This window comes from Periplaneta americana, chromosome 8 (assembly GCF_040183065.1).
Source record: "Periplaneta americana isolate PAMFEO1 chromosome 8, P.americana_PAMFEO1_priV1, whole genome shotgun sequence".
Taxonomy (NCBI): Eukaryota; Metazoa; Arthropoda; class Insecta; order Blattodea; family Blattidae; genus Periplaneta; species Periplaneta americana.
Genome location: NC_091124.1, coordinates 162,598,636 through 162,610,548, shown reverse-complemented (window position 1 = coordinate 162,610,548; position 11,913 = coordinate 162,598,636). Strand labels below are relative to the sequence as shown.

Genomic DNA, 11,913 nt, shown 5'->3' with positions numbered 1-11,913 from the left:
GCGTCTGAATGAGACGAAGGTGATAATGCTGGTGAAATGAGTCTGGGGCCCAACACCGAAAGTTACTCAGCGTTTGCTCATACTGAGTTGAGAGAAAACCCCAGAAAAACCTCAACCAGGTAACTTGACCCGGGAATCGAACCCGGGCCACCTGGTTTCGCGGCTAGACGCGCTAACCATTACTCCACAGGTGTGGACCTTAAGACAAGATCTTGGAACCTAGAATTAAATTCATTTTGAATTTCAATTAATATTTGCACATAATCGTTTAACATGGCTTCATCACGAGCAGTTTCTATCGTTCGAAAGTAAGCCATATTACCTTCCCGAAACTGACTTACGAAAAGAGTAAGTTTACGACTGAAATCCCGTAATTTATTCAACATATCAACACTGAGCTGGCCTTTTCCCTGAAGAGAGATATTTAAATTGTTGAAGATTAATATCTTTAGTATCTTTATGTCTGGACTCGTAATGACGCATTATGTTACATTTCTTTCTACCTTTCAAAATGTTGTGGCAGATAAAGCATTGAGTATTTACTCCAGCAGCTATGAAAAAATAAGCATTTTCCCATGCAACATTGAAAGACTTTGCCTGATCACTACTTTTCCGTCTTTTAGATTCCTCCATACTGTACTGTAGCAGTAGGTAAGCAACGTGAAACAGTTACTGAGAATATGTACTGCACTCCACTAGATAGCTGAGTGGTCGTTTCCCTCTCCTCTATCTACAGCAAGTCTATGTCATTCTGAAGTATCTTCCTCTCTGATTCGGCGAGCGGTAAATACTGCTCTCCCGCTCGGAAGGAGTGCGCACGCTCATTGAGCGCTGTTTGTGCAGGTATGATCTAGACATTCAGTACACTCATTCACCCTACCTTCATTCCGCCATCTCTTTCATAGTTCATAGTTATATTTACCAGCATAGTCTCAATGCGAAACTACGGCACCATACATCTTCTGCAGATGACCAAATCCAAGAATCCCTAAGGCAAATGTTATATGGAGCAAGAAACAATGGGGATATCTGGAGTTGGGATCAACAACTGAATATTTGAATGACATCACACAAATACACAAACGAACACGTTGGACATCATTAGGGGCATCTTTCAGAATATTACTTAATACAACTTTTGTCTTCCAGGGATGGGCAAATGTGTGTCATTCGCCGAAGCAGTGCACGCAAAGGACTATATTATGCTTACGTTATCATATTAAATGAATATTGCATAGCATGCTGGCTTATTTGAATCACGTTTGTCCATGTCTGGTCTACATCATTATTCTCCACATTGTTAAAAAAATTTGTAATCTGAAATGAAAGAGCCAGACTCCATACATCAATAAAATACTTCATAAATAAACAAAATCATATTATAGTAGAATCTACTGTAGTTCGTTTAAGTGTAATGCACTGCACAGGTAGTAACTGTGTGGACTCAAGCTATTGTGAACACCAATGACAACTGCAATATCTTAAGCATATCCATCTTCGGAGTAAACCTCCCCAACTACAATGCGTATCTACTGATTTAGTACAATTAATGGAAATAATTCTAAAAAAACATATTTCTTTAATCTCTGTGCCTTGCAACTAGTATGTTCATCACCACTCAGATGTTGCCTACCTTTCGCGAAATGTCTATGCCATCTAAGGAATGGACTATCTCCACGTTTTAATTTAATTATGTTTTATTTAACAAAGCTCGCAACTGCCGAGGTTATATCAGCATTGCTGGTGTGCAGAAATTTTTTCCTGCAGGAGTTCTTTCACATGGCAGTAAATCTACTGTCATAAGTCTGTCGCATTTAAGCACACTTCAAATGCCATCGACCTGGACCGTGATCAAACCCACAACCTTGTGCACAGAAGGCCAGCACTCTACAGATTGTACCACCCATTCCGACTCTCCACGTTTTCTTCACACTAAGTTTGTTGAAACATTTTCAGTTTTGCTTGTCGTTTTGTTTAGTTTTTGAAATATTTTATATTTTCACGTTGTTCAAATACTAACAAGATGGATACAGCCACTGTCACTACAATACACTTCAAGAAGCTAACATTAATCAAACAAACAAACAAGAGTGTAAATTATGTGCTTGTCGTCAATGAAAAGTGAATAGTATAAAAGCTCTGTCTGGAAAGTATCCAGCCATTTAATATAAAAAAACAGTATCCAGTGTAGGGCAATGGCACCACCCTGATTTCCTTTAAAAGCACTCTCTTTGGGATCTCATACACTTATCCCAGCATCCATTTCACTTTTCAAAATAGTATGAAAATTCCTTTTTTGAGATAACCTTCTAGTGTCTCATCGCAATCTCCTTAATGTCATCCACAATACGCAATCTCATTCTTTTCAATGCGACCTTAGGTTTGGGAAAAGTCAAAAGCCATAGGAAATCAAATCTGGGCCAAAAAACACTGCACGAGATGTGGTGAAAGAGCAGACACATTATTATGAATTTTGCTACCACGTGTCTCATTCCAAGATTTTTCCACCAAAATCTCTGAAACAATAGTTTGTGAAATATCCACATCTTTTAATTCTCTCACTATGAATAGTCGATTTTTTGTTGACTACAATCTGCATGCATTCAACAGACTTTTGGTCATCTTTGAGGCATCAGTACTGGTACTACAACTTTATCTGGGCCTCACTCATTGAAATCATCCCTGAAAACTCTCTCCATTATTCAAATAGTTTCTGTGGACGAATGTTCAAGTTGCAAATAAAACTGATCTACTCAATCATTGTGAGTGCGATGGTCACACAATACACAAACTCACTCAAGTAACTGAATAATCCCACAACAGAGTGAGTGTTCACACAAACTTAGTAAGGTCTCCTCTGACTGGCTGCCAAGTTACATCCAAGGCTGTGTTTGGTTCTCGAGATATCAAAATGACTGATACTTTACAGACAGACTTCATATAGATGGCACTAAATGTCTGTGTAAAATGCACATAGTTTTTAATTTAAAACTCATGGTATGTCAGTAACTCACACAGATCATACACAACTTGCTAAAGAAATTCATGTTCCTCTACTCACGGATGGGATGGTCAATGGTTGATATTGGTAGCTGGAAGCGTAGATCCCAACATATGTGGAAGCCACTGCTAGTACCCACTGCCAGCCAACTCTGATGTGGATCCAGGCAGAAGGATGTGATGACCCCTTCACCGAAAGATTCACTACACTTTAGATGTGGACGTGCTGATGTTCAAGAGGAAAATATTCCAAACACATTGTGAAAAACACAAATCATTCCCGAAAGCAAATCACTTTCTAGATTTATTACAAATCTAACGTAATATTATTACCTATTACTCTAGTGCAAAAGAAACTGGAAACTACTGTGTATAAGTCATAAACGAGTGATTTTGAGTTATGAACGCCCTGTGAATACTAAAAATGTACTTCAGATGGTATAAAGGACATATGTCTATGGTCACTCGATTTTCGTGAATTTTTTTTTTACGAATTTCTGCTAATTGAGTCAGAGAGTTAATATTTTTATAGGTATGAATGAGACTCGTTCCGTAGACACATTTTATGGTCTCCACTTTTCGCGAATTTTGCTCATTTTTTTTTTTTTTTGCGAGTTTGGCAATTTTTTAGTTACTTACTCACAAATGGCTTTTAAGGAACCCAAAGGTTCATTGTCGCCCTCACATAAGCCCGCCATCGGTCCCTATCCTGTGCAAGATTAATCCAGTCTCTATCATCATATCCCACCTCCCTCAAATCCATTTTAATATTATCCTCCCATCTACGTCTCGGCCTCCCTAAAGGTCTTTTTCCCTCCGGTCTCCCAACTAACACTCTATATGCATTTCTGGATTCGCCCATACATGCTACATGTCCTGCCCATCTCAAACGTCTGGATTTAATGTTCCTAATTATGTCAGGTGAAGAATACAATGCATGCAGTTCTGCGTTGTGTAACTTTCTCCATTCTCCTGTAACTTCATCCCGCTTAGCCCCAAATATTTTCCTAAGCACCTTATTCTCAAACACCCTTAACCTATGTTCCTCTCTCAGAGTGAGAGTCCAAGTTTCACAACCATACAGAACAACCGGTAATATAACTGTTTTATAAATTCTAACTTTCAGATTTTTTGACAGCAGACTAGATGATAAAAGCTTCTCAACCAAATAATAACACGCATTTCCCATAAATTTTTTAGTTAAACACAATTTTTTTTTATAAATATCTCTCAATCGTACATTTATTTGTCACGAAATTCTATTCATTTTCGACAATAAAACATTCAAAATAAGTACGAAATTAATGGGTTTGTCTTTCATGTTTCATCAAGTGGAAAGGATGACTGCTCAGCTGTGAAAAATGAAAATCTGTGTCTCATTCATGTGCAATGCTTAGGTTCGTTACACACTAACATGATAAAAAGAAACGTGTAAAATATTACGTACCACATTTTCAGCAAGAGTACGCAACAAAGATTAAGGAATAAAGTATTTTGATAATTCAGCACCAAAGTGACCTGATATAGTGTGCAAATGAACAAAAGACCTATGTTTCTGATATCCACGTGACACTTTTCTTCATCTAGAATGTAACTGGCCTTAATTATACCAGTTTGTTTGTCAAGGTCAGCGTTTTCTCGCCAGCGGAAATTTTCTCTAGGTTAAATTTGAATGGAGCTATGCCAATGACAAAACCAAATTAATGAAGTTCTACTAAATGTGATGACTGATAAAGTGACTTCCATATTTAAGTTTAAACTTTTTCTTCACTTTTACATGTTTAAATACCAACTTTTTCACAATTTACATATTTAAATAACGACTTTTTTTCAAGAATTGCAGTAGTTTTATGTACCGACTTTGACCTATTTTATTCACCATTTTAAGTGTCCCTACATATGTCTATCCTCTTTCATAATGATGTTCAGCTTTAGATTTCTAGCTCACAATGATGATTTTGGATCTCATTTAAAAATTTTCTTTTGCTCTATCCAAAATTTGCAATTTGTAACTTAGGCCCTTTTCATCACGCACCATAGAATTTCACCTTGATCTTCCCAAACCTTCCATCTGTTTTAGCTTTTCTGTCTTTCACTCAATTCTCAGAGAAGTAGAGTTCTCAATCGTCCAGGATTCGGAAGGATTGACCAGGAATCATGTGCTCTGTCCTGGAGGAATTTATTTCACCAGGATGGCAAATAATTTTTGAGCATGGGTAACGTGTGAACAGGAAGAAGTTTGAGTCAAGTGTATCTCTTCTTTTTGACAAAGCCTTACAACATATTTCAAATTGCTATAATTTGCTATTTATTTATTTAGTTTTTTAAACTCTACCCACTAATTCTGAAGATGGCTGATACGAAGTCGAAACTGTCAACTAGGTAATTTACAACTTAGTTTTCATTTTAAAACATGAAAGTTGTTATTACAACCAAAGTCCTAAGTGATACAAAGTGTTAAACATGTGTAATCAAGATGTATAATAAATTAGACTTACTATATCTTTAAATGTGGCTTAGAAGACAATCAAGATTATTAAATTAAAATGGTCGTACCAAGTAACTGTAATGGCTGTACTTTATTCAAGTAGATTTCCGTACAAAAACTGTGCAATTTGCTTTTAAATTGTCGATTTTGGTTCAAGAACATTTTTCTTGTGTCTTGTATAAGTTGTCCTGGAATTCACTGACCCAAAATTGAGAACTCTACAGAGAGATGATGTCACACGCTATCTATGCTATACAGAAAGTTTCTGATAATATTGTAACAACTTTTAAATAAATGTTCATTAATAATAATAATAATAATAATAATAATAATAATAATAATAATAATAATAATAATAATAATAATAATACAACTTCTGACTGAGGTTCTGGCTGATATGTAAAGTCTTAAAAAAATGACAGGCTGCCATATGCTAAGTCCCTTTTGAAAGACTTTCGTTGATTCCATGAGAGCTTAGGTTTACACATGAAGAAATTTTTTATGCATGACTCCGCTCTGTTTTTCCTCTGTTTTATTTGTTGTTATTTTTTCCGTCTGTTTATAGGTCAAGTGTCATGTCTATAACGAAGATATATTCAAGGAGTAAATTACGTGTAAAATAAACATCCTTTCCCTCTGATGAAGGATGGGTGGAGCGGAGAAAAATTCTCTCCGGCACTGGAATTTGAACCCGTGTCTTCAGCTCTACGTGCTGACGCTCTATCCACTGAGCCACACTGGATTCCCATTCCAATGCCGGATTGAATCCTCTCAGTTTAAGCTCCACGACCTCTTAGGTTCCCTCCAGTGGCCAACCCTCATGCACTATGTCACAGATGTGACAGTGGCACAATGTCCAACACATTAATGTGCGGAGGTGCACTTATTACGAGTGACTGAGTGGCAGGGATCCGACGGAATGAGCATTGTCTTAAATCACTAGGTGATTATTTTCGCGTATCATATATTATTACGATGTACCGAAGTACATATGATATTTCCATGCAGAAATTCTGCGTCATTATATGATGAAGGATGGGTGGAGCAAAGAAGTAAGTAAGTAATAATAATAATAATAATAATAATAATAATAATAATAATAATAATAATAATAATAACAACAAATGTTACTGAAATTCAATTGCAGCTAAATAAGAAATTAAATTTATAGCCTAAATAGTAATATAAATGTTATTGCTAATGAAAGACTACTACATCTTCAAACAAAACTGGAAAAGGCAACTAAAATGTTGGTCCTGATAAGTAACTTATTATTTCTGGGAGCATTCCGAACAATGAAAATATGGCAGTCCATTTCCTGTGGCATAAATTGTACAGTTCTTAATACCGTATCTACCCAAATATAAGCTGCCCTCAAATTTATGCAGACCTATATTTACAGTAAAATCCTTTGTATTGAGCACCCAAATAATCTGCAATATAAAAACTATAGCACTTTTGGTTGTGTTTACTCTTTACATTGTTCACATGTGAAAACATAAACAGAAAACACCGTTATGTCCCTGGGGTACATTGGGTAGCGTCAATAAGTTGCCGCTTGGGCCTTGCAAACAATGCAGAGACGATATCTTTAAATTTACCACTTGAATTCACCCGTTTCGAGGGGGTGTTGGATGAGTCTAAATAGGAAAATGTGAAATTCTCTGTTTTTATAGCATGTAAAAGTTTAATTTGTGTGATAGCATCATGGTACTACCGCTAAGCGCAAGAGGAACATACTCACACTGAAGCAGAAGCTTGAATTACTCGAGAAACTGGAGAGAGGAGTTAGTAGAGCTAAATTAATGGGTGAATATAAAATTGGAAGTTCAACTTTATACGATATAAAGAAACAAGGCAGTCAACTCTGGCGATTCGTAAGTAACAATGAATCTAAGATCTGAGGGAATGTGCATTTCTGGGCTTATGGTACTAGAAAGAGCCAAGGAACTGCAACAGAAAATGAAACTGAGTGTGAATTTTCCGTTGGGTGATTTAACAGATTCAAAGAGAGACATAGAATCCTAAAACTAGATATGTCCATGAACAAAGGAGTGCCAATGAAGTGTCCGCAGATCAGTTTATTAATCGGTTCGAGAAAATTGTGTCTGAGAGTAATGTTAGTGCGGAACAAATATATAACGCACACGAGACTGATTTATTATGGAGGTGTCTTCCTACAACAGCACTTGCATGTGCGAAGGAAACCTCACCTAAGATCTTCAAACAAAACAAAGATCGTTCAGTGAATATTCGAACCGAAAATTGATTCAGTGATTTGTTTTAATAAAGAAAATCCACAATTTTATGTTATTTAGTTACGATCAAGTGACTGAGAAATAAGCTTCATATGGCTGCAGTTTCAACAGGTTGGCATCATAAAATACGAACAGGTAATTTGTTAAAATACTTATTCAATTATCCAACAAAATCTCGTATCCGGAACTCGGTCCATTTGTGTTGGCTAAGAGGGATTCTATTGTATATGTATGTATATATGTATATATGTCTTAATGTAGTGAAAAAAGTGCAGCTTATGTTCAGGTAACACGGTATTTAAATGACAATGAAGAGAATCAAAAGAGACAAATGCTCACAAAATATTAATGAATCATCAGCATTATAGAGGAATAGCTTTAAATCACCACTGTATAAGGCAATTTTAACCCACGTTTTAAACAAACTACCATGTTCTTTACCTATAAGATTCGACAACGTTTGACTTCTTCTGTCGGGTATCAACCCTGATTAGTTTTATTATTCGAAACACAGACTACGTTCGTGTAAGGAATGCGTGGAATGTGAATACTCTTTTACTACACACCTACTATTGAACTCGAATTGAGCCTGCTACATAGTAATCGAAAAAAACTCATGCACCACCTTATGTACCCTCACAATAGTTGACCTATCATAGTTGACCATCATGGAAAATTAATATTCATATATGAAATCTCTTACTTACTGGCTTTTAAGGAACCCGGAGGTTCATTGTCGCCCTCACATAAGCCCGCCATTGGTCCCTATCCTGAGCAAGATTAATCCAGTCTCTACCATCATAGCCCACCTCCCTCAAATCCATTTTATATTATCTTCCCAACTATGTCTCGGGCTCCCCAAAGGTCTTTCTCCCTCTGGCCTCCCAACTAACACTCTATATGCATTTCTGATTCACCCATACGTGCTACATGCCCCGTCCATCTCAAACGTCTGGATTTAATGTTTCAATTATGTCATGTGAAGAATACAATGCGTGCAGTTCTGTGTTGTGTAATTTTCTCCATTCTCTGTAACTTCATCCCTCTTAGCCCCAAATATTTTCCTAAGCACCTTATTCTCAGACATCCTTAACCTATGCTCCTCTCTCAAAGTGAGAGTCCAAGTTTCACAATCATAAAGAGCAACCGGTAATATAACTGTTTTATAAATTCTAACTTTCAGATTTTTTGACAGCAGACTGGAAGATAAAAGCTTCTCAACCAAATAATAACACGCATTTCCCATATTTATTTTGAGGTTTCGTAACAAGCTGTTTTTTTACGGTGATGGATTGTTAGCCCTTCGCCCAACCCCCAAGCTGGAGGACCACCCCTCATCGGCTGTACACAACTGCTTATTCAATATATTCACAGCTATCCTCCATACATGGAGGCCATCTCCTCGATCCGCAACCTGAGGACGTGCCATGGCGTGGTGATAGGGACCCACAATACATGGATGAAACCTCTTACTTATAAAATTATGAACAGTTTTTCTCTAGCACTAGTATTATTTACAGTATTAAAGCCATTCTCAAATCATAACAAAATTTGTTACATTTAATGTATTTCTGTAAAACACAACAGCACATCTTAATGCTTGTGCTGTATAAAAGTGACTATGCTCGGCACTACTTGTTTTTCCTACCTTCCTTGCACACCTTCGAGGGTCAGAAAGCTGAGACCTGAACAGTAATATATGTTTTCCCTTAACATTGGTCATCCTCTTCCAACTAATAGTTTAATGCGCTTGCCAATGAATTCGAAGTTGGCGGGTTCAAAGACAATGGACTCTTAATGTAAAGGAAGTTCTTAGTATGCTTTCCTTCTGAGGGGAAGTTAAAGCCAGGGTCCCATGTCTTAGATTTAGGGTCTGTAAAAAAAAAACACTGTTTCTGAATAGTACGGTTCTATGCAAAATTACAAATCATAGTAAGATGTGGTGCACATTATCTTAAAAATAGTTTTGTAATCCTTAAAGCTTCCTTTTAAGCCTAGAAGTGAACATAGCACAAATAATGGTATCTTGTGGTTTTCACCTACCTCTCTTTAAGTCGTTGTCAAGTTTCCAGGCTGTTCCTGGTGATCGGAGGTCCCATCCCACTATAGAGCCATACATGGTTGCATATACCAGCACAGATTGGGCTCCTAAACAAACATGCATCAGTTGTATGACCACACAACACTTTTCGAACAATGCACACAAACGTTAATAACACAACATTAATACTTTTTCAACACACTAGGAGGTTAGTAAAAAGCTAATTTTTAATTTAAAACTCATTATGTACTAGTCCTGTTCAACATCTACTTTGAGGATCTAGTGAAGAACTGTTTTCAGAACACGGGAGGAATGATGGTAGGAGGAAGAAGAATAAAATGTGTAAGATTTGTTGATGATATGGCATTGTTAGCAGAAGAGGAGATGATACTAAGGGATATGCTGCTGGAGCTAAATGACATCTGTGAACAGTATAGAATGAAAATAAATGCTAACAAGACGAAGATCATGGTCATAGGAAGAAAAGTAAAGGTAAACTTGCGAATTCTAAATGAGGAAGTAGAACAAGAGGACAGCTTCAAATACTTGGGGTGTACTATAAGCAGTAACATGAGCTGCTGCCAAGAAGTCAAAAAGAGAATAGCAATGGCAAAGAAAGCTTTTAACAGAAAAAGGAAAATCTCCTGTGGACCTCTGGAGAAAGAACTAAGGAAGAGACTAGTGAAGTGCTTTGTGTGGAGTGTGGCATTGTATGGGGTAGAAACATGGACATTACGACGAAGTGAAGAGAAGTGACTAGAAGCATTTGAAATGTTGATATGGAGAAAGATGGAATGTGTGAAGTGGACAGACAGTATAAGAAACGAAGCTGTGTTGGAAAGAGTGGATGAAGAAAGAATGATGATGAAACTGATCAGAAAGAGGAAAAGGAATTGGCTGGATCACTGGTTGAGAAGAAACTGCCTTCTGAAGGATGCACTGGAAGGAATGGTGAATGGGAGAAGAGTTCAGGGCAGAAGAAGATATCAGATGATAGACGACATTAAGATATATGGATCATATGAGGAGACAAAGAGGAAGGCAGAAAATAGAAAATACTGGACAATGCTGGGTTTGCAATGAAAGACCTGCCCTTGGACAGAACATTATGAATGAATGCATGAATGAATGAATGAATGTACTATAGTCGCGATGCTGTTATTCCAGGCGAGACTCCTCCTCTTTGCTTACGTCTTAGGAAGTCAAGGCTCTATAATGTCTAGGTAGGTAGTATCATTCACCATTTTTGTTCTTTCGTTGCCGAGCTACCAGACGAGAGATCTATTTGCCACACCGTTAAACATTATCATGTAGTAGCTCCTATGATAATAAATCAAATGCACTGTAATTCAGCAAATAATTGAGCGGCAAATAATGTCCTCATGTGCTTTTTGCAAATGCCAACTAAAGAGCCAAAATGGAGGGCGATTATATTAAATATTTATCCAGCCTTAAGAAATGCATAACATCTTCATCAGCGAATCACAAGATGCACACGTTTAAATGTAGCCAACCTGCAACATGATTGACTGCCAGAAATTAAAGCGACGGGACTATAGCATGACCACATGGTTACAGCTATACAACAATCACTACTTAAATTATTTATTCCAACTAATTTCCATTGTTGGGAATGAAACTTCTTTTGACTTCATTCAGAATGTTGGAAAAACTGGGAAGATAACTCTTTCACTCTAACGGTGTCAGCTAAGTTTTATTTATTCGTCATTGAATTGCCGTGCTGCTTTTTGTAAGGAATATGACACACTCAAGAGGAAAAGTGATTTTTTTTTTCATTCCTGTTACCTTTTCGTTGTTACTGGTACTTCTATACTTTTTTTTAGAGATGCCCTAACTGAATGACATTATGAAACTTGATGGAATACAATTTAATGGTCAGTGTAACCAGGAACATTTTTGTGTTACCATACGGTTACACTAGTCTTTCGTGAGTACATTTTTCTTTATGATTGAATTATTTTGTTTATCAGGTTGTCTGTGACTACACTTACAATAATTGTGAAAGAATGTTACTGGTAAGGTGGATGAACAATTCAGTTGTAACTGTAGCCTCAGCAGTAAATGGAATCAATCCAATAACATCAGCTGAACGGTATTCACGCTCA

General features: G+C 36.9%; 1 protein-coding gene across 6 annotated transcripts in view; it reads right to left on the bottom strand.

The window, feature by feature from the left end:
- Vps15 (vacuolar protein sorting 15) overlaps positions 1–11,913 on the bottom strand; it is a 158,757-nt gene that overhangs the window by 49,163 nt on the left and 97,681 nt on the right. For 4 of the 6 annotated variants that reach the window (XM_069833973.1, XM_069833972.1, XM_069833974.1 and 1 more), the window contains 2 exons: positions 9,790–9,894; positions 3,062–3,226 (listed from right to left, as the gene is read on the bottom strand). In XM_069833973.1, the coding sequence (XP_069690074.1) occupies positions 3,062–3,226; positions 9,790–9,894 (270 nt within the window). The remainder of the gene's footprint in view (positions 1–3,061; positions 3,227–9,789; positions 9,895–11,913) is intronic. The other 2 variants (XM_069833975.1, XM_069833976.1) reach the window with 1 other exon arrangement.